At 34.5% G+C, this 24,202-nt stretch overlaps 1 protein-coding gene across 1 annotated transcript; it reads left to right on the top strand.

Annotated features, from left to right (window-relative positions):
* Positions 1–50: 50 nt before the first annotated feature.
* Positions 51–23,946, top strand: LOC110830540 (nuclear RNA export factor 1-like). Its single transcript, XM_022065594.2, has 14 exons — positions 51–255; positions 2,197–2,368; positions 3,555–3,717; positions 3,831–3,917; positions 5,545–5,649; positions 6,654–6,792; positions 7,047–7,240; positions 7,538–7,647; positions 11,134–11,170; positions 11,841–12,085; positions 12,365–12,533; positions 13,377–13,547; positions 15,067–15,236; positions 16,840–23,946. Exons 1-14 carry the CDS (start codon positions 183–185, stop codon positions 16,937–16,939), a joined length of 1,935 nt encoding a protein of 644 aa, XP_021921286.2. The 5' UTR covers positions 51–182; the 3' UTR covers positions 16,940–23,946.
* The last annotated feature ends 256 nt before the right edge of the window (positions 23,947–24,202 follow it).

The following is a 24,202-nucleotide window of genomic DNA, read 5'->3' as shown; positions in this document are numbered from 1 at the left end:
GCAATGTTGCATCCATGGTTAACGCACAGCCATTTTGTTCTTGGCTGTGTTCAGTGAACTACTTGATAGAGCGAAGAGAGGAAGTTGGTGTTCGTTGCGATCGAGTTTTAATAGTTCTATTCTTGAGATATTGTTTACAGACTATATAAAGTGTAAAAACTGTTCTGTATAGCAATACTATAATGCCAAAACGTAATAAAGTAAATAGAACATGGAATTCAGAAGGAGGAGGACGGGAAGGAAAAAAATACTACGGTATGTATGTACGCGAGGGCAGCCATGATTCGTGTTATTACATGTCCAGAAATATATGTTTGGTGCGTCGTGTTACAGGGCAGTGAATGTTAGGAATCAATAAATTAATCTGTTAAGAGCTACAGTGTTGTTCATATTTTCTCTTCGGCCGACGATAAACCTGTCTGTTGCGCTATCTTGTTGATATGTTGCGCAATATTGTGGAAATGTTGCGCAATCTTGTGGAAATGCTGCCATGCTTTGGATGGCTGGTATTGTAGTGACTTATTGTAAAAGAAAGCTAAATGTTCTTACCCAGGCTAATCTCTGATAAATGTTGGTTTGAGAATCGTCGTCACTATTCAGTATTAAGGAAATTCCAGATTGGCTGGTGTCAAAAGCAGGGTATCTTGTAGAAAATTATTTCGTAAATTTAATATACTTCCACTTGCAAGTGAATTTATACTCTGCTTGCTATCATTTGTGGTGGAAAAAAAATGGATAAATTTAAAAGAAATACAGATGTACATAATTTAAATACAAGACTCAAACATGATCTATATGTGCCAAATGCTAACTTTACTAAATATCAGAAAGGAGTGTACTATACAGGTATCAAGTTGTTTAATAATCTTCCACCAACAATTAAAAGTCTAAATTATGATATAAAGGTATTCAAGCCTGCATTGAAAGATTACCTCTTTACTCACTCCTTCTATTCTGTAGATGATTTCATCTCTGCTGAAAATGTTTAAGCTTTATATCCATAATCTACGTATATGTAAAGCAAGTTTTGTATTTATATTTAAAATTCTGAGGTTTATGTATATTAATTTGTAAAATTATTTTTCATACTTGTATTGCAGAATCTGAAATTTATGTACATTGATATGTGAAATACGTTCTTGTACTTGTGTTGAAAGTTGTGAAGTGTATGTATATTGTATGAAATGACATGTTCTACATCCTTTGGTTGAGTCCTAAGAAGGATCTATGGAATGTAAATAAACTCTACTTTACTCTACTCTCACGATAGCTCAATCTGTATAGTGGGTAGGTTACGACTTGGGTGCATTTCCTGTCGGGGAAGATCTTTTTCTCCACAACGTCCAGGCCATCTCAGGCCAAACCAGCATCCAGTCCAATAGGTATGGTTTTATTTCTGGGATGAAGCAGCCAGGGCATGATGCTAACCACTCACCTCCATCAATTGCCAAAGTTACGAATGTCTTGAGATATTATTCTACTTCCTCATATATCTGTATGGCATGGTGTTTGCTTAAGTACAAGGGACAATTTTGTTATTATTCATGCAATTCCAGCAGTAAATGACTGGTCTGACCCAGAAAGTTTCATAAAACTAGTTTGATTTTGTATGGATGGTTGCATGATTTTGTTTAAATTTATAGTTATGTATTTTCTTAACTTGAAAGCAAAATGGAAAATCCACTATCATTAGTTGACAAACTTGTAATATATAAATACATTAAACATTTTTAAAATGGGCAAAAATTTGAGGAATAACATTATAATGTAGTGACCACATATTCCTACAGTTTTACTGTATGTGTCTCCTTAGCAACCACCATACGAAGAGGATGGAAGATAATGGGTCCAGAAGGATCTTACAATATATAAGACATACTAATCCTGAGTATATATGAAACTGGATGAATATAACACCATTAGAGGCCACCCCATCTTTAATTTTCTGCCATAATTAATACCAAGATGATGAACCTTTAAACTACTGAAGTCAGAACAATATCAGTGTCCCATAATGCAGTGCATTGAAATTTGGTGTGGCAGTAGATCTTTGAAAATTATGTATCATCTGTTGTCATCATTTTGTTGGTTGTCACATTAATTTTTTTTTCAATTTGTTTAATAATGATTTATAATTATATCTGTTTTTTCAGAAATTTTATGTATGCATAATACACATAATTTATTTTGTTTCAGAACATGATGATCGTGTCAATGACAATATACGAAGAGTATCTTTCAAACCAGGAAGCAACCGCATTGGAAATCCTAGAAGTGGAGAATTGGACATGGCTATTCGTGCGAGTATTGCTGATGATGATGTTGATATGAGCACACCAGGCTCAAGTGGAAGAGGTTCTGGGCGGTTGTAAGTAATTGTTTATAATACTGGTATTCTGATGCCTGTTACCTGTACATTTAATTGCTAATCGCATTGTTAAGTAATAGTTCTTAAACTTTTTCTGTCCCGGACTAATTTGCTTGATATGAAAGAGACTCAAGATTGTTTTGCTGCCATTTAAGTCATATATTTATGTTACTGTCTTTATTGTATAAGAATGATCACAATGAACTTTGGTATTGGGAACTTTATGGTCAGAAGAAAGTTATCTTTTGTATCAAACCAGTCCTTGAATCAGCAGTTATGTAGCTACTGCTGTACTTTTGACCTTGATTTGTACTTTCATAAAAGTTTATTCTTTTTAAGAACTTTATAAAATAATCATATTTGGCATTGGAGTTTCTCAGGATCACAGATCATAAAATAGTTAGTGTCTGTTGTTCTGTTGTTTAAAAGACCTGTTCTTTCCTACTAGCAGCTCCAGCACTAATAGCAAATTTTAAAAAATGGCACATGAGATGAGCCTTACATGTGTTTAAGCTGATACATACTCAAATTCACTTTGTCATGTACTAAGAACGTTTAGCACTTGATCCTTTCCCTCCAAGTGAATCATTTGAGTTGATGAGCAGTTTTTGTTGGCCCTGCCACAATGCAGGGTGGCTGAATTTTGGTCATGCATAATTTATAAATATGTTCATAACCATGTAAAACTTTTGTTTCTGCCAATCTGCCTCCTGTCTTAGGCATATAATTCTGTCCTGCAGAATTGAATTTCTGTGAAACAATTAAGAATAAATACTGTAGTTATAGATGTTTAGACTTAATAAAATAAAGGGAATAAAAAGAGTACTTTTGAATCATAGCTGATTCTTTACATGAAAGCAAACATGGGTTTTAAGAATATCTCCTTAAGTATTAATCAGATTGAGTTATCATTTATGCAAAACTGAAAACATTCTGAAATGAAAATAACTTGTTACACCATTTGGGGCTGATATTGTGGTAAGTGATAATACTCAAACATGAAACAAAGCAGAGTTTCCAAGAAAGTTTTTTTTGTACTGGAATTAATTGTCTGTATTATTTCAATTTGCAGTGTTTTAAATTTGTAGTTTCTCAGCATTAAGCCGTAACAGAACAATGCTAACTCAAGATATGTTATTACTTATAGTAAATGTCTGTAGAGATCACACTGTCTTCAATTTTGCAGCAACCCATATTTTGGGAGAGGCCGTTTTGTTGGTAGAGGTGGCAGAACTTCATGTAGGAGTTCAGGTAACAGAAGGAGACCAGGTCGTGGCAGCCCCCCTGTACCTTCACAGTTCAGCCAGAAGAATGGTCCAGATAACACAGTATCATGGTTTAAAGTAACAGTAAGTTGTTAACGGTTATATTTGTAAAATACGGTTCTAATTTTGTTAATTTTTCCAATCTTTTGTTATAACACCATGTAATTATTATGTTGGAAATATATTCTTTATTTCAGATTCCTTATGGGGGCAAGTATAGCAAAGATTACATCCTGAAAACATTACTGGCCAGTGTCGCACCAACTATATTTATTCCGCTGCGTGTAAGTTTCTGCCATTCTTTCAGTATGTTGTCACTAATCAAGGCTGACATTTGGATGCATATATTGTCATTAGAGTACTTTTTTAAAATTTTAATTGTACCCCATGTTCCAATTCTTTTTCATTAGGTTACGTTAACTTACATTTTATCATATTATAGGGATTCACAAAATGAGAAATTTTGTGATTTATGTTTTCTTCCAGGATTGTTAGGGCAATTAGATCAAGGAGGTTGGAATGTAATGGGCTTGTAGCTCAAATGAATAAGATAAAGAACACTTAAAATTTTTGTGGGAACATGACCAAGTAAAAACCCAAAGTGAGGCAGTATAAGAATGGATTTTGAGAAAATAGGTTTTGATAATGTCACATGAATTGAACTGGTTCAAGGTTTGTACCAGTGTTAAGCTTTTTATTGAAATCTTTGGGTTCTTATTACTTACAGGGAATTTTAGTGTTTAAGTGGTACATTACATTTTTATGTTGTTTTTTTCTTTCTTTTAATCAATAAAATATATAGTATACTATTCTATTTTTCTGAGAAAACATTGACTGGTACATGACTGGAAATTATGCTTAGGTAAGAATTTATTTTCCTCATGTTTCCTGCTATATATGTCACAGAACCAAACATCTGTCCTCATGTGCCATCTGTGAACATGAAGTGGTACAACTGCAGTTGGAATCTTGGCTTTATTCAGTATACATTCCAGACTAAGGCTGGGGCCACACGACCGTACAAAGTATGTCCGTTGCAACGGACCTACTTTTGTACAGACGTAGGTGAGGACACCACGAGCGCCAATTACTGCGGCAGCTTGAAAGGATTTAGAAAAAAAATAGTATTGTCTGTACTTACAAATCATAATTCTATGACGGATATCACGATGTGCATTACAACGGACATACGTTGTACGGTCGTGTGGCCCCAGCCTAATCGGACACGTTTCTGCTTACAGCCTTGTGATTGGCTGAACCACATATTGAAAATACTTAAGGGAATTACAGAATGATATGTTTGTAAGTTTGTAATGGGAGTATAGCTAATGTTTTAATGATTCGCTATATGGGAACAGAAAAAGCATTTATAATGTTTGAAGTCCTTATTTTGGGCGAAGGTAAGCGGTACCAAAGTAATATATGTGGTGGTGGTGAAAGTTGCAGAATTCAGCAGTTATAACTTGTGAATTTTTATTATGGTCTGTTTTCTATCTAGTTCAACTCGTGGATATACTTTGATGGTTGTGGGATGTCTGTCCATTCAAATTGAGTTACCTAATTTTGTGGTGGTTCAGTCACAAGATGAGAGCCAAAATAATTTAAGTGTTGTTCAAGTGATACTGTATTGTATATAAAATCATGTATGTCAGTGGGATTAATACAAGATATACATTATATTACTAGGGATGTGGGTTACTAGAAGTTCATAAATTGTTATGTTTCCATTTTGGGAGTTTTTGATGAATATCATAACTGCTTATCACTTTTTGAATTTTAGATTTGGAATATACCAAGACAGTGTTGATTTGGGTGTTAATAATTTGAGTACAATTGCATTTTAAATTATTATCATCGTCTGGGACCGTATGCTACTTATTTTGAATAATCCTGTTTCATTCCTCCTTCCAGTATGAAGTTCGAGGATCAGATTCGTCATTTTTTGTTGATGATTATAATGCCGCAGAAAAGTTGACCAGCATTAGCAAGAAAATTACTACATTTAAAGGATTTAAGGTATATTATATTGTTACATGCATGCATTGAATGAATGTATGTATATCCGTAAATGTTATTTTGAATTTTGAGCTGAACTTTAAAGTTTTCTGTATATAACTTACATGCATGTTAAGAAATTGTTGGCAGCAAATTGAATATGTTTTTTGTAGTTGGTATTGAAGAGATGTATGAAAGCATAAACTATGTTTTCTCATACAGTTATAGAAGTTTGTTTCATATGTGCATAGGAAGCACAGTAGTTCCAATTCTTAAGTAAGGAGTCTTGTCATCATGGGTTGATATGGTTTGAAAGTATTTGTATGGGATTCATTGTAAGTTGCATCAAAATTAAATTGTATGAAAGTCTGGTGAATCTGTGTTCTGTTTTCTTTTACTTATTTAGCAATACATTGAGAAGTTTTGAAAGTGGTATTATTGTGTTTTGAGTGGAGTCTTGAGAGTTGATCATTAAGCAAAAGATTTGTTAAAATTGTTATCTATAAGTACACTATGTTTACTTGCATGGCCTTTGCACATTTAGGAACAAACTGCCCATTGCTGATATTGCTCATACAGATGTACAGTTCAGTTAGGCTGGGGCCACACAACTGTACAAAGTACGTCCGTTGTAACGCACATCGTGACGTCCATCATAGAATTACGAAGGGACAGTGCGCGTGCTTCGTGTATTGTACCCTATATGCCCCTTCATAATTCTATGACGGACGTCACGATGTGCGTTACAATGGACGTACTTTATACGGTCGTGTAGCCCCAGCCTTAGCATGACATAGTTTTGTTAAGTGGGGATTCTGCTGTGGCAATGCAGTCCATAGCTTAGGTAAAATTGTTTTAAATGAAGAACTCTCATCTGTTTGCAGAGGTACCTTAGAACAGGAAACATATTGTCATGTGCTGAATATAATGCCTGTGGACTTTGTACTGTACCATCATCATTTTATTGCAGCAGACCTCATGCATGATGTTTAAATTATTTCTAATAAAACTGTTTATGTTTACAGCTGTTGGTGAAAGTAAGGCCTGGCTTACCGCATGTAGAGATTGATTCTACCATGAAGGAAAAAATAAAGGCAGCAATGATTAAGCGTTTCAATGTTAACTTAAAAGCCCTTGATTTGTCACGTTTTCACACGGATCCAGGTAAGAGAATGTTGATTGTGTATACAGAACTCATTCACATCATACATGCTGTGATATATCTTAGGAAAATTAGTATGCAATCTTTTGTGCACTTTTTGTGAAGAACACGGAATAAACTACAATGAATCTGATTAGTATAAGGGATGAAGCATTTAAAGGCTGTGCTGTTATATACAGAATTATGAAAGGTCAAAATATCAAATCAGTGAAGATCTGTTAATTTTAAGACTAACTAAAAAAAATTGTGTTTGCAGATCTTATGGACAGTTATGCTGTGGCATTGTTCAGACCCGCCATGATGTTGGCAGTGTTGGATATTGTTGTGGAAAATGCTCCTGATCTGGCAGCACTCGATTTATCTGACAACAAGCTGTACTCACTTGACAACCTCAGTGTGCTTTCTACTAAACTCCCAAGCCTCAGAGTCCTTTACATCGGGAGAAACAGGGTGAGATACTCCATTCAAACTAAACAACTAATTAATCAATAGAATAACTAGCTGGCACCCATTGTAGGCACTGCATTTCCTGACCATTTTGACAGACAGACCTCTTTTGTGTCTAAAAGATATTGTCTTACATTCACATCTTGCACAGAAATAGATGCGATTTTGGACTTTTTATTAATTTAAAATTGGGAAAATGTATATAAACTTTTTACTTACCTTTATGTGTAAGAAGGCATTAGTATGTTTAATTTCAGTGTACATACATGATGGCTTGATTTTTTTATGACTTATTTCCAGATACGGGACATACATCAGTTGGACTGTTTAGAGGGCCTTCGTCTAGAAGACCTAATGTTGGATGGAAACCCTCTGTGTGACAAATATCAGGATCAGAATGTATATGTAAGGTAGGATAAGATTTGTTTTTGCTATAGGTGTCGTCAGATTTGCTGGTTGACTAGGTAAGGTGGATGAACCACGAGGTCACAGTTTATGCATGTAGATGTACGTGCATGCGTTCGAACAAACAATTATGTGTTTTGAAATGTTGGTTAATCTGAGTTGTGAAAAAGAGTTGAACGTATTTTAATCTGGATTTATTTACAGTGTATCATCTCAGACTTCTTCACAACAGATACCCTTGTAAAGTTTGTCCCACTATACGCCATGTAGGCGTTTGGGGTGAGTGGAGGTATAGCTCCTCTCTTCCTTGACCTCGGCACTAGATGGGGGTGAGTGGTCAGCATCACGCCCCGGCCGGCCTTACCCCCGGGAAAGGACCCCGGTACCCATTGTAGAGGAGGCTGGGTGGGCCCCAGAGCCGGTCTGGACGCAGAGGCTAGAGGAAAAATCCTCTGCCCCTGTCGGGGATCGAACCCCGGCCGTCCAGCCCGTAGCTAGTCACTATACTGACTGAGCTATCCCGGCTCATAACAGATACCCTTACTCAAGATAATATGGCATTAGATGTCTGTAACGATTTTGTTACGTCTATTATTGATTTCTAACACCTGAATTCAGTGCTACTGAGCAAGAAATATTATTTATTTCATATATAACTTAATTCAAAGAGAGAAAGTAATTGTCAAGGTAGATAAAATACATAACTTTATTTCTTATCACTATGAGTACTTGACGTGGTTGCTTCTTTTTATCTTTCCCACGCAACCAATTCACATAAATATTTTATAAATTTCATCATGCAACATTTTTTTATTCTACTAATTTTCTTGTCGTCAGCATCACAATGACACTGGACGTTGTGTTGCAATTCAGCACTTAATTTTAACTGGTTATTTGGAAAGTCTTATTCTAAAGATGCTTTTATTTTTCAACAACGTATGCACTGTAGTTTTTTGAGCACCAATTTCTATGTTTTACAGTGTTTTTCTACCACTGACAATCTTAATACCTGACAATTACTAAGTACTGAAAATTATAGCTGGGTTTTAGAAATAAATAATTATGAAGTCATACAGTTTTGTTTGGAAATGAATCAGAATGACAATCGCTATTTCAGATATTCTTTTGGATACTGTGCTTGTACTTAATTTATTTTACGATGACTTCATCATTGTTTCTCTGAATTTTGTGTGTTGGATAACGTTGATTTTATTCTTCACTTGAATGCAGTGTAAACTGTTGGGCATTCTCTGTGATATTAATTTATGGCAAGCATTTACAAGAAAACCCGACTTCTTTGAATAAATAATATGGTGCTCAGATATATGTCATCCTAAAAATATTAAATCATATATTGACCAACTTTATGGAATGACTCTGGGAAACTTAAATACAGAGACTCCAGTCATGAAGGTTTTTGTGTAGAAAGAAAGGAAAGCTGAATGCTGCAGGTATTGAGACTATGTTAACTTCTTTGTGATTGGATTAGATTAGGAATTTCACTTTTACTTATAAAGAAGTGTATTTGGTATAAAAGAAAGAAGTAAGAAATTGTAATGGAATTTGGTATATGTACATACAGCTGCACTTTCTCTGTGATAGATTTTCTGTTGCTTTCATAGTTTGTAATTCAGTTGAGAAGTACGAAATTGCCTTCAGTATGAAAACTGGTTTTAAATGGTCATTATGTTTGAAGGATGTGATGTTTCCATTTTCTAGGACGAGGCATATGAACACCAATTTTCTACTCTTCTGGTCTTAATTTTCATGACAGCAGTTTTTATTTTACATTTATTTACATATTTATTGAGTATTTAATCTATTATTCCCAATAATTAATATTAAACTGGTTTTCAAAATTCATAAGTGCTATGCTCTTGCATTACATGATGTTTTATATATTATATTTTTGTTTATATATCTCATGCTTATGAGTTCAGAGTATTTATAAACACATTTTTTAAAGTGCTCCATGCTGTTTCATATGTGCGGAAGTATGCTTTGTTTTTGAAAAGAGTCTGAATATTTTCATTGCAGTTGTATTTATGAATCTTGCAAAGTAAATAAAACTAACTTCATAGACCAAAGTCATCCTTGAGAAGCAAATAGTCACTCATGTAGTATTAATTTAAATGTTTTATGTTATTTTTATAAAAATGTTAAGATTCACAGAACAGACCTATAACTTTCACTGGCATATGAAATTCAAAAAATTTATTGACCTATGTCTTGGAAACCAGATTCACTATGGCAAAAAAATGTTTTTAGGATTAATATTTGATTCTTTAATTATAAAATGAAGTACTAAGTATTGAATATTATAAGTGAACTAAAAAATGGTAGTTCTGCTGTTTTCAACAGGATACATTGATCTTGTACTCCATGAAGTATGTTTGGTGAAGGATGCTGTTGTAATTAAAGATAAAGAGATATTAAAAATATATGAAATTGGAAAGATATGGAGAATGTTTCGAAATGAGACAAATTGCAGACATAAGCAGATGCTAGATTCATAGCTGCAAACCTTCATGTGTCAGGGGATCTGCTTATTATCATGTGACTGGTGATATTCTGCCACTGCACTACAGATGCATATTAATGCAGCAGTGAAACAAAAAGATGAGTAAAGAACAGTATCATCTTGGCAGCTGCTTTATGAACATAGGTGACCCAGGACGGCGACGGGGTTTGTGAACTGACCCCCGCTAGCAGGCACCATTAACATCAATCCAGTCCAAATAAGTGTGCTTATTGTCCATGAGAATGCACATTATTGAATGTTTTTTTTAATGGCATCTGTGATTTTGGGAAGGGTGGGGAAACAACTTGAAGAAATGAAAGAGATAATATATTTAAAGATACAAAAGAATTGCACTGGATTACAAGATCTTGAAATCTTTCTTTTCACTTGTAAAATATAATACTGATATAAAAGTCCCATTTACGGCAATGTATATGCTTACGAAGTAAAAATAGGTGTCATACTGAATCTTGTTTTGACATGGAATTCTTTTTTTTTATAGAACCTTTTAAATATTTGAAAATTGCAACTGAATTTTAACATTTTTTTATAACAGTTATTATTTGCATCTTCATTAATGCAACTGTAATAAGAGTGTACAGTTGAGTAGTAAAGGTTTTGGTATGGCATTTGGTACATGTGAAACAGCTTTGGATGACACATTCTGTGGGATGAATCTTTGAAAACAATAATGCATGATTTGGGATCTTATTATTATTCTTATACTTTTAATGATTATATTATGCCTTCTCCAGATCACTTAAATTCTAGTGAGCAGCTGATGTTTTTTATGTAATTGTTTTGAAAGTCACTGTTGATGTTGATTCTTTGATATACCAAATCACTTCAAATACTATTCTGAGAATACTGTACATTTCCGTGCCGTGGATTGTGGTATTTTAATGTTGTGAGATGTTTGCAGGCATGCTCTTAGGTGCCTTTGTTAACAATGATCAAACCCATTTTACAGTGAAGTGAGGAAGAGGTTCCCAAAGGTGTTGAAGCTGGTGAGTGTTAACAGATTATATTTTTCAGCTTTTATTTTTAAGTGGAACTCATATTTTTCTGTAAACTGAGAGAAGTGTAGTAGTAAGTTCCTGTTTCAATGTTGACAGTGAACATCCCTTGTGAGTAAGTTCACAATTGTGTTATGTTTCTTCTCCAAATTTTTGATATTCAAAAGTAGTTGAGTTTTTGTGTGTTAAAATGTTATCACAGTGGTTTTCTGGAGAATGTTTTGAATGCTGGCATAACATTTGGCCAAAGTGAAAATCAGTGGATGTGCATAGTCAAGAATGAAATTTTAAATGATCTGATTCACAGCATTTTTTTAATCTTTTAAATGTTTTGCCTTTTCCCATCTTCTTTGGTTAAAATGGATATTTCAGTAAAATTATTATTAAGATATGGCAGTGCAATAAAAGGCATTACAAAGAACACTGTAGTTATTTAGGATTTGGGGTTTTCATGGCAGTGAGTCTTCTGGGTTGTCGCACCACATTGTCTGGTAGAAGTTTGCCAAGGTTTTGGAGGTCCTTGCTGCCTCCATCACCAGGGTGATTACCATTTCATTTGGGAGTCCTTTGTGCAGGTGGAAGGGTAATATTAAACTGGTTTTATTAATTGCTTAGTTTGTTAATGACAATGAAGGGTCTCTATTTCTTCTCTTACACAAAGGATGGAGTTGACCTGCCTCCACCAATCCTGTTTGATGTTAATGAAGACTTACAGTTACCAAAAAGTAAGGGGAACTACTTATGTACAGAAGAAGGCTTGAATATGGTCCGCCAATTCCTGGAACAATTCTACCAACTGTATGACAGTGATAAGAGAGAACAGTTGGCTAATGCTTACCATAATGATGCCATGTTTTCAATTACGTCAACATATCCACCTGGTCAGAGTTCCACTACCACTTCCAAGTAAGTTCTTACATCATTTTATGTTAATCTAAAAGTTCAACCCTGTTGAAATGGATTTCATGTATTGCAGTGCTTGTAACAATTTAATTAACAAATATTGACATAATTTTTATATTGTGTCATACTATGTTATTAGGTCACAAAGGGCTCATGCAAATTTTGTTCTGTTAAGGTATGTATGCTGCACTGATAACTGCTCATACATGAACCATTGAAACAATGTATAAGAAATTCATAAGAGTAGTTTTAGTAAACTGTTATACTTCCTTTGCATTCCAGGCTCGTGAATTACATCACAGACAGCCGGAATCTTCTTCGTGTGAAAGATAATGGTAGAAGACAAAAGTTACTGTACCAAGGAAAGTTGGCTATAATTGCTTGTCTTTCCAAGCTACCCAAAACACATCATTATCCTCATACATTTGTTGTAGATCTCACACTTTTCACGGTAAGTTCTAATTTCAGATTGTTTAATTAGTTATGTACAGATGTTGATTCTTTACATAAATGTACAGTCAGGATGGGACGATTGACAAAGAAACCGAATAATATTGAATCATGTTAGATCATTGCAAATTTTGTTATATATCCTCAAGCATATGTATTGTGTTACCTCTGAACACTTGAATATACATTTTTAGATACAATTTCTGCTGTTTTGCATATTTCAGTGGCCTTGACATTTGTTTCTAGTTACAAATTATTTTTTGTAAATGTAATTATACCACGAATATCACCTCACAGTCAAAAGTGATGTTTTCTCATATTTATTTAATTAAACATTTTGGAGCCAAGATTTAACAGTCAGCTACTCTGCATTTTATCTGTTAGATGTATTTTCAAGTCTTTCATGATTCTTAGAATGAACAGTGTTTATTTCCCCTAACTGTTAACCAGTTGATCTTAGTAATGGAAGCATTGCTTTTTCATTGCGGTAGGAACTGTTACATAAACTTCTATGACCTGTAGATCACATTGTTCAACTTGATGACCACTAACTGGTTTGTTTACGAACTTGGTTGATTAATAGCAAACGTGTGCTATGGAATGATGATGTACTGTCTTGTGCATGTAATCCAGCCTCAGGGAAGTGGTAACACAATCTTAAATAGCATCTTAGTTACCAATATTGTATTTCTTTTTTATAAAAAGAACATGCTGCATGATCTGGTTCAAGACTGTAATGCATTTTAATTCCTGAACGTGTTAGGTATCTTGTGTTTGGCGTGGAATGGTGAGCCATTTTGAACCTTTTGTTTATTAATAGTTTTTGTGTGATTTGTTCCAACAGCCGCAGTTGATTATGGTATCATTGACGGGCTTATTTCTGGAGCCAGGACCCACAAGAAATGAACCTCTTAGGTCATTCAACAGGGTGTTAGTCATTGTGCCTTATGGTGAGGGTTATTGCATCATTAATGAGGAGCTGTTTGTGACAAATGCAACAGATGAACAAAGTAAGGTGAGGATCTGTTTTAATAAGAAATCATGACTAGCCTTTATATAACAGTGCTTTCCATGTTCCATGAAACTGCAGAGACTCTGCTAAAAATTAATTATGGACATTTTCATTAACCCTTTTAACCCCGAAGCCTATTTGCAAAATATTGTTGAAAACACAATTTTCACGTATTTACAACTTAAAATGTAAAAATTCACCAAGTTAAGAATTTTACACACATACATATGAAAAAAATCACACTTATACACTAAATACTGTAGATTAGGAAAAGAAATATCTCATATATCCTAATGTTATAGTTAGCTTAGAAAACATTTTGAAATATAAAAAAGTTTCATTTTCAGGAGGCAAAATCATGAATTGTGTTTAGTCTTCCTTCTTCATCACTCATCCTGCAAGAAAGAACATTTCGTTCTGCATAATTTGATATGAGTTTGGTGTCTGTACTCTTATCTGTTTCTGAACTACAATACATTTTGTAAAACAATGCACACGGAAATTCAATGCCGGGCATAGTGTAAGCAAATGTGCCTTTTGTTTCTGCAGCACAGTTGTCATCACTTTCAGTACATTCAGACACACTTTCCTGAATAATGTCACTATCACTATCTGTAGTATCCAAATAATCCAAAATACTGGCTCCATCCAATCTTGAACTTGCACTAGCCATTGCCAAAGTGAGAAAACTAAAAAAACTAAACCTATATACAATATACTAAGGAAAATAACGAAACGATATCATAAGTACTATATAATCGTCAACTAAAAACACAATTACAAGGCTTAACACTTATCTTAGCAAAAATACAGCAAAATCCACAAGCAATCATTGTAAGCACACCACGAGGTCCACTTCCGAGTTCAACAAATTTCATTTGTTCAAATAAAATATTTTTTTGTTGGCCTAGAAGATCGATCCGTACAGCAAAACATGAACTAAGGTATAGACTATCTGAAGCAGCATTGTGTTGCCATCTGGGAGCCTTGTATGTAATTCAGACATCAGATTTAGTAGGTAATGACGGGTCGGCCGAATTTGTGGCTTAACAGCTACTGCTTCGGCCGACGGATCGGCCGGCTGGTATTCAAAAGGTTAAGGATGTGAACTTAAATGATTTTCTAATAAAATTAAAATTCTGTGAAGTTCAGTCTGTGCTTCTTGTGAATGGAATGTTATAAAATCTGTATATCTTATGAACCGTCATTAATATATAAAGCCTGTCAAGACTTTGAAAATTTATGTTGAAACTTTATCATTCCACATCAAATAAGAGCAATTGTGACATATCTCAGTCTGCTAGTAATGCAGCGTGAGACTTCCGAGGCTGCATGGGTGTCATAGCTACTTATCTTAACATGTGGATATTGATATTAGGAGGCGTTAAATTAGCCCTTTATGACATTTAGTCTGTGTAGAATTTATCTGTATACCTTTATCTTCTTGTAACATAAAGTATATGAATCTTCAGTAATGCAGTATAGGCTTTTGAAGCAATCTCATAAGGTGCAATCTTTGTAGGCGGTAGTGAGAACTTTGCCACCAGCCGTTATGTCACCACCTACACCAGCTCCTACACCAGTACCAGTTGCAGTCTCCCCTCAAGCTGCTTTTACTGATGATATAATGAAGCAGCAGATGGTGGAAGGATTTGCTGTTCAGTCTGGGATGAATGTGCGTTGGGCAAGAAAGTAAGTACTGAGATTTCAGCAGTTCTCCAGATAGACTTTTAAATGTGGCCACTGCATTTTTTTTTTTTTTTTTTTATGAATAATGAAGTTAGAAGGAACCATAGTTAACAATCTGAGGAATGCTGACTCCAATGTGTTCTCCCAGACATTTCGCTTAGGACCAAAATTACATCCTTTTGTGCTCAGAATTTCTGCAGTTTTTAATTGCTAGCAGTGGCTAAGCTTTATTTTCGTAACTTAACTCTCGCGAATTACATGTGCTCTTGGAGAAACATTGTTATCCAGATACAGTGAAACCTCTATCCATCGTTCCCGGAACTATCGTTTTCCCGGATGCATCGTCCGTTTTGTTTGGTCCCGAATACATCCCATATAAAATAATGTTACATTTTCCCGCTTCTATCGTTCCTCGAACTATCGTTTTATCGCATCGATCGTTCAAAAATCTTAGTCCCGGCCCACAATTCTCCCGCAATGATCGTTTCTGAGAATTTAAAATGCTGGGTTTAGAGATAAATTAATACCGAAAGACGCATAATGTTTTTGGAATACACAGTAGCGGTAACCTGTTATGTCGCCCAACCAGCACATTCTTTTGGAATGAGGGTCAGCGGTGCAGGGGTGATAGTTGGAGTGAATGGCGGTGCTCATTGTCAGAAATTTTACGATTTTAATTAGGGTGCACTCATATTTCGTTCCAGTGATGCCAGATGGCATGTGCAGTGTGAATTTCTTCACAAATGCTTTTATTACAAGTACAAAGGAAAGGCTGGCGGCACTTTTCATTCTTCTGGTTCATCTCGTTTCCAGCGGTTCAGGGTCTTCTACAGCTACGTTTCGTTTAGTATTTCCATTCTTCCTGTTATTGTCCGCAAAGGGGGTTGGAGTGGTGAGGCAGAGGAAGACGACGAATGCGAGCCCGAAGCTGTGCCGAGTTTTGCCGAAGCACACGCTACATTGGCGAAAGTGAAGTCGTTCTTTTATGCGCTTAATATTAGTGAACGTGGAAAGTGCTCTGTTTGGTCTAAAACGTAAAGTTTCGACAAACCAGTTGTCCATTAAAGACTTTTTTGGTAAAAAGAAGTAACTTTGAAAGAGAAACATTGTTTTTTTTTTAAATTTTTAATGCTTTCCCGCATCTATCGTTTTCCCGCATTCATCGTTTTTATTTCCCACCCCCGCCGAAAACGATGCATTGAGGTTTCACTGTAGATGGCAGTTCATCTGTAGGATTGATCTTTTTTGGTAAAATAGATCTGTGTCTGAAATGATCTTATTGGCATGACTTCCTAATTACTTCTGGTCATATTAATAGTAAATATACTGGTACACTAAGATAAAATGTTCTCAAATTTGGCAGAGAAATATGAATATCACTGCTACATTTAGGGCAAAGTTATAGTTAAAGAAACTTAGATATTAATTCATTACTAGAGAAAATGTTGGCTACCCATAAAAATACTGTTTTATTTTTCTAATTTTCTGCTTACTGACTTGATGAGACCAAAATTCCTGTACATGGGAACAGGGCAGTGAGAGATAAGGACAGGAGAATATTTTTTAGTCAACACTGAAATTATCATATTTGTTATTATTCTTGTAGGTGTCTAGAAGATTCGAACTGGAATTTTCAGCAAGCTGTATCTGTTTTCACTGAACTAAATAAGAAAGGGACAATTCCACCAGAAGCATTTATGAAGTGAATATAGACACGTTTTATCAGAAAATTTATTTTTGAAAGGTTACATCTCAGTGTCCAGTGTTGTCTCAGTGTATAAGTGGAAAATTTTGGAAAGACATATTAGATCTTGATGGTGTGCCAGTGAGGTTACAGTCGTTCATCTGTGAGTGAAAAGCTGATCTAAATGTGCAAAATTAAAATGTAGTGAAGTAAGATGTGTGTGAGTACCATCGAAATTCTGTTGGCACAGTTTGAACCAGAACTACTTATTTAATGAGTTGTGTTGTATTGTTGCAAAGCCCAGATAATACGTTATTCCTTATTCTTACCTGTGTTACTGGCCTAAAGTTCACTGCGGGATCTGTGAAAGGGTTGGCGATAAATAAAGCCTCATGCTGCAATAACACCACTCAAAGACCATGATTCGTTATTGTTGTAGCAAAAGAAATGTCTTTTGTTGCTGATATGATAACTTCACCCCCCAAATATAAAATGTCTTGAATTTTATTTCAGTAGCTTATATTGTAAAAGTAATACTTTCTAACGTCTTTTATGTATGTATATATGTTATGAGAATAATAATAATTTGTAAAAATTTTAGTTTTGGTAATTTGAAAACCTACATAGAACAGAGAGGAAACTGTTCTCTTTGGTATAGATTTTGAATAACAGACGCATTGGTGGTTTTTTCATATTTTGCTGATGGTTCAGATTTTTAACTGACATATATTTCTGAATGCATACAAATTCTGTGTGCGATAATAGGATTAACTTAGTTCAGGTACTTATGTTAAGTACTGGCTGTGATTGTTTAGAATGTTGGTATACTATTGATGTCTTTGGGAAATTCCAGTACAGGCATACCTCGTTTTATTGCGCTTCACTTTATTCTACTTTGCAGATATTGCATTTTTTACAAATTGAAGGTTTGTGGCAACCCTGCATCGAGCAATTCTATCGGCACCATTTTTCCAACATCATGTGCTCACTTCGTGTCCCTTTGTCATATTTTGGTAATTCTCGCAATGTTCTCGCATTGATTTTTTGGACATAATGCTGTTGCACACTTAATAGACTACAGTATAGTATAAACATAATTTTTATATGCACCGGGAAACCAAAACATTTGTGTGATTCACTTTATTGCGGTGGTCTGGAACCGAACCCACGATATCTCCGAGGTATGCCTGTATTTAATCATAAAATAAGTTTACATATAATATTACTTTCTATAAAAATATAAAATAATGGCAAAGTTTAGATGTTTAAAATAGTAAGGACAAACTTCTTTTTTCTCCCTTGGTGCTTTATTTACAGTATATAGAAACAAATGTACCATAATCCAGGTTTGTGCCTTTCTTTGCATCACTTTTTTTTCAAAAAAATGATGCAAAGGCATGTTCACAAACTGCAGTCCACTTCATAGAACTTGCTTCTTATGTTATGTTTTTTTAAGATTCTCACAGTAGTGAAGATGTTGATGGTGTTCTGGTTGTGGTATCATGTGGATTTGGAAGTAGGTACCAATTTTTGGAGAATGCCATGCCCCTGTCTTCAGCCTGGAAGGTAGCTAGTTCTGCTGTGTTGGTACCCACTTGCAGGTCCACACAGCACCTCAACTGTGAGGACCACATTTGCCATTGCTAGTTGAAATGACTTGGCTGGGGATTGAACTCTTGTTTCTTGTGTGGACTATCAAGGCACTAATGCCAGAAGAGAAAAACTCTTGCTTCAGTGAGTTGAGCAGAGGACAGTGGAACATTAATGGATGTAAGTCTGCAGTGTCATTAAATTCCCATGACACACTTCTGCTAACGTTAAATGTTGCATATAGCCATCCTGCAAAATTACTTGATGTCTCGGTAAGGTACTCACATGAAGTTGAGATCTGTGTTCAGTCTTCGGCTGTTTTAGCATTATTTTTCATTATTTGGGGTGGGGGATGTAAAGTGTCAAGAATTGTCACTTAAACACAAAACAAAGTGTCTTGTGTTTTGCCACTTGTTTTATTCCTGTTAAATAATTTTTGTTTTCATTCATGGGAGAAAAGCAGAAAGGGATTTCCATTAACAGACAACCTGTTTCAAAATTAAACTTTTTTGAGTATCTACTACTGGGGTTTAAATCATAGCAGTGTTGTTTACACATTGAATGCTGGCAGCCTTGTGCTTTTGACTTTTCTTTTTCTTTCAGAAATACAGTCGCTCAGGAAAATATTGTTTAAAATTATTTTAGGTTATGCAGATCTCACATTTCATAATTTGTCATTAATATTGACTGTCTTCATCACTACTACTTTTTAATTGTATTTAAAAGTTTGAATCTGATTGAGCTTTCATTTGTGCATTACACATTACAGGCCGCTTTCTGATGTGTTAACAGAAGTCATCTAGCACGCAATATATGTAGACAATGTAATAATTGAATTCTGTTATCATGTCTTTTATCGGTAGGATAGTGGTACCGTGAATAGCTACAATCAATCTTTGCTGCATGCGTTGGATTAAAAGAAAGTGGAAGGTGTTGTTCAGAAATCTGATTCAGAAACAATAGTAGATTTCCAATTCCATTAACGCAGATGCACCCACATTTATTTGAACTCTCTGACCGTGGTGATATCTTTATATTTTGATGAAATGGCAAATTAATGACATAGACTATATCTTAAAACTGTAATCATGTTTTGACCCAGCATATGGATTCAGTCAAATCAAACCAAACCTCAGAATCTGTTCAAATGGATTGTAGCAACTGTAGTGTTTGTATTTAACGTGGATAAATTGTCTACACAGTGCAATTGCAGAGAGCGTGTCAGCTAACATTATAGTTTGGCACAAAAAAAGAGAGTAAGCATGTAATAAGAATAAACAGTACATACTTCTAAATAATGTAGTGATTCATGTCAGCAAGATACAGATTTATGTTTTTGAAGGTACCTAATTGTACTTTCCACTTTATTACACATTGTGTTAATAACAAAATAAAAAATGTTTGGTAATGGAATCTCCATATATTACCAGACAAAAATAAAATGCTTCACTGTAAATTGATGGGAATATTGCCATTTAGTAATATTAGAACACTCATTTTGTTGATGGCGTGACTAACATGAAGACATACTTCATTTTTGTATTTTGGTTACATTACTGAAAGTATTGTATTTCCTCGATTTTAAGACACCGTTGATTGTAAGATGCTCCCTTGATTTAGTAATAGGTTTACAGGAAAAAGGCACTGTAACGATTCTTAGTTGCCGTCAAATATAAGATGAATCCTGATTGCAGAAGTTTTAAAATGCTTTAAGTGTGTGTCTTATAGTCAAGGAAATACAGTGTATAATTGTCTGATTTCAGAACTTGTTTTCATTGTGGTAAGCAAGATATAATATTGCTGAAGAAACAACTGATGTGGACAAAAATTAGAAGCACTCCTTGTGTTATAATACTACTATATGTGTAATTACAGAGTTTTCTATTTTCTCTTTTATGATGTTTTTCAGACGTGTTTATGCCAAAAATACTGCAAAATTGAGTAATAAAAGATGATATTTTGTGATTCCATCACTTTTTATAACAATTTGATTCCCTGTAATTGCACTTGAAAATAAAATCTTTGTTTCAAAGGTGCTTGCTGCTTTCCTGCCTTACCTGAGGATGGAGACAGTAAGCACCACTGAAATATTTTTAAATTCTGCTAGACTACATGGCACAACAAACCAGAAGATAGCAATGTTAATACTTGCCACCTTGAGAACCTGACATCAGATTTTATTATAAATGCAGTAATATGTCTTATAACTTAAAAAAGAAAGCTGCTATTGAGTTTAAGATATTGATCAAATTGAGTTTCCATTCATAATGTTTAATGACTGTATTGGTATGAAGGGATTCATGTGATAACACCAACCAAGTGTTTTAAATCCACAATGCCACTGATTGTGAATGTTTGATAGATCGAACTGCGTGAATTTATCTAATGAATCATTACAAAGAAAAACCTAAGGCTTAATTGAAAAATTTAAAATAAATGGACCTGTGAAGCTTGCATAGTCAGAATGGAGTTGAAACTGATATTGTTCAAACATATTTTGCCACAGACAACATGTAGGTTTGCAAATGTCTCATTTTTGCATTAACATTAAAACAGTAAAAATTATTCAAAATTTTGTGCAGAACTGTTCATTGGGTCCTATTATATATGACAAAGAGAAAAGGACTGGAAATTACTTTCACTTCATATGGTGGCACACAGATTATACACCCTTGCCATAAAAGAAAGCAGTCATTCATTTATTCACATTAGTTTCAGTAACTACACTGAAATGAAAATTGATTTTCTTGTGTGTAAATGTTTTGTTATAAGTCGAGAAAGCTCTTGAACTTCAGTCCAAGTGAGCTTATCTGTCGTCATGCAAGGTTTTTCCAGCACACTGCCATCAAAGAAATTTCCTCTTGCCATTCCACATTTCTACCAGGGACTACTGCTAGGAGAGCTGCTGTAGATATTTTCCTGACGTGAAATGCCGTTCTTATGTTGAGGGAAACTTCTTGTATTACGCTTGATATTTTGATTGTAGGTCTAGAAGTTACCTTCATAATTTGTAGCATGCTTGGGATGCCTGAATCATTGTCTGCTTCATTAATCATGTCCTGGCTAATGAAGGATTGATTGTCCTTCATGTATTTTGACAGAACATGATGCCATCACACAAAATACATGAAAAGCTATTCATGCTGAAAATCATGGCCCATGATGTACTGATGATGTTGGTGAGTGTCAGTTAATCATCTATGGTCCTCTCGTATGACTTGAGCATTGTCTATATTCTCCTCGTTACAAGATACCATTGGCATTCTCTTCTGCAGATTGTCTTTCTGTGATTGTAGCTCTGTTTGAAAACTTTTAACCATTTGTGTATTGCAGCTATACCTATGTGTGATTCTTTAGGCTCTGATCATGCTATAAGTTTGTAAGAATATCGTACCCAAAACTTGATGTTTGATGTTCCTTTGTTTTTCTATATGTTGATGTGCTGAGTTCAGAAAATAAATTTTGTCACTGAACAGACCAGAGCTTTCTTGCTGTCTGTGCACACTTGCGCCTTTCCCGCATATCTCCAAATGATTGAAATAGCTGTTGTGTCATTCAGCTCATAATGAGGAAGTTCACAAACCTTTTTGACTTTACGATGTAATATTTTGGTTTACACTCATATGCAACATTTAAAAAAGTGAACTCGGGGATCTGGATAGCAGTGTAAATGCATTTCAAGAATCACCTTTTCTATTTTGTTGATGTTTTAACAGTTTCTTGAAGTACATTTCTTTGCTCTACAGTAAGCATTGTGTTATAGTCTTCAGCCATTTTTAGACATGAGCAAAAAATGTATTTATAAAAAGACATTGCACAAATAGAATTTATAAAGGAACAAAGTAGAGACTTTTTAGAATTTTATCAATTAAGTAGTAAATTACTGAATATCTAGTACTAAGGTCAGATTTTATATAAAAGGAAAATATGCAAACTCATTTTGTCAGTGTGGAGTGAAGAACAACTTTGTGCATAAAATTGTGTTCTCTGTCCTTTCTGTTAGTGGAGTGATTCTATATGTGTAAAATTGTAAGTGCAGAAGATGTATAAATTCATAGACCCTAGCTTTATATTTATTTTCCATATACATCACATAGAGATGAGAATATGGTTGATGAACTAATTTAAAAAAAATATTGTTTATCATTTATTTGTAGCAGGAACTACAATTTTGTCATAGTATAAAGTGCCACTGGTAAATTCAGTAGTAGTGTTAACGAATGGTATTACGGAACTTTTGTTAAAGAAAGTTTGCATTCTTTAGATTAGGAAACATGTTTGGAATAATTTTTCCTGTAGGAGTGGGTATATCATTTGTAAAACACACCTTTAACAAACTACTGTTTTATTGTATGTGAATAGTTTGCACCATTCAGTGTTAACTTGTTGATTACTTTACTGTGCAAGTAAGAGCTTGATTATAAGGTCCACATTTTAAATGACTAGAATTTTTAGTACAGAGAAACATGGAACTGTTTTGTGGACCTTACATGTTTCATTGAACTAGAAGATGTTTATGATTAAATATGTTCAGTCATTACTTTCATTTGGGAACAAGAGTAAACTGATATGAATAAGACTGTTTAGATATTGCATTATTACTTTATCTTCTTAATGCATCTTTTTATTTTAATTTCTTTGATGAAATTTTATAAAATAATTGAACAGGTTTTGACTTTGTGAACCTTCTCAGCAGGAGCTAAGTGACAGGTCAATTGAAAATGTTACTTCACCAGAAAGTATTGAACTGATCATAACCTTAAACATCAGCTTAATGTGGTATGTAGCTTTCATGAGAAAGGGGAGGACCATGGAGACCGACATGTAGATGGGAGGCTAATTTTAAGAGGGATCTTTAAAACAAGTCAGGATGTGGACTGGATTTTTTTAACTGAAGATAGGTTCCAGTGGCACATTCTTGTGAATACATTAGTGAATCTTTGTGTTCCTTGTGAGGTGAGGAACTTATTCTCTAGCCGAGGCAATGTTAATTTGTCACGGACTGATCTGTGGAATTTTGGAGTTCAGTACTTGTGTACATTTTTTGTCAAGCAAATATTAGGTTGTGAAGTGTCATGTAAGTTTCTTTTAATGTTACATTTCATGTAGAGTGACAGAAACACAAAGAAATAAATAGAATTGTGCCTTTTTCATGAGAATATGGTTAATGAACTAATTTAAAAAAAATATTGTTTCATATGCTGATAGGTGTGAAAAAGGTGTAACCTAGCATTCAACAAGACTGAGTGAGTCCATCTGTGTAACTGTATTTTCATACAGAATAATTAATTGAATGTCAGAAGGCATTTTGTCAATATAAAAGAATGTAAAAATTGTTCAGATGTATCCTGTTTCTATATAGATGTTTGGTTGTGCTAAGTTAATTATGGGAGAGCTTGAAATATTTTAATGCAAGAGAAATAAACAACATGCAAAATCTATTGTGTACTATGGATTATTATTTTTCATAATGTGCATCTGCTTGAAACAAACATGTAGGAGGCCTACAATCTCTCTGATAGATTTAACTGAAACAACACAAGTTAACAGTACATGGCAGTCATTCTGATACACAATGGTAAAACATCGGTTTGGTCAATATGTCATTCTTGACCTCTTCCTATGATGAACACTGATAGCAGCAACACAGGTTGGATGTTTTCTGTAGCCTCATAGATCCCATAAGGTATTTGAA

This window comes from Zootermopsis nevadensis, unplaced genomic scaffold, assembly GCF_977971745.1.
Source record: "Zootermopsis nevadensis isolate Lab colony 2312 unplaced genomic scaffold, Znev_1.0 Znev_ptg000001l, whole genome shotgun sequence".
NCBI lineage: Eukaryota > Metazoa > Arthropoda > Insecta > Blattodea > Termopsidae > Zootermopsis > Zootermopsis nevadensis.
The sequence above is the reverse complement of the archived record's forward strand: the minus strand, read 5'-3'. Positions and strand labels throughout refer to the sequence as shown.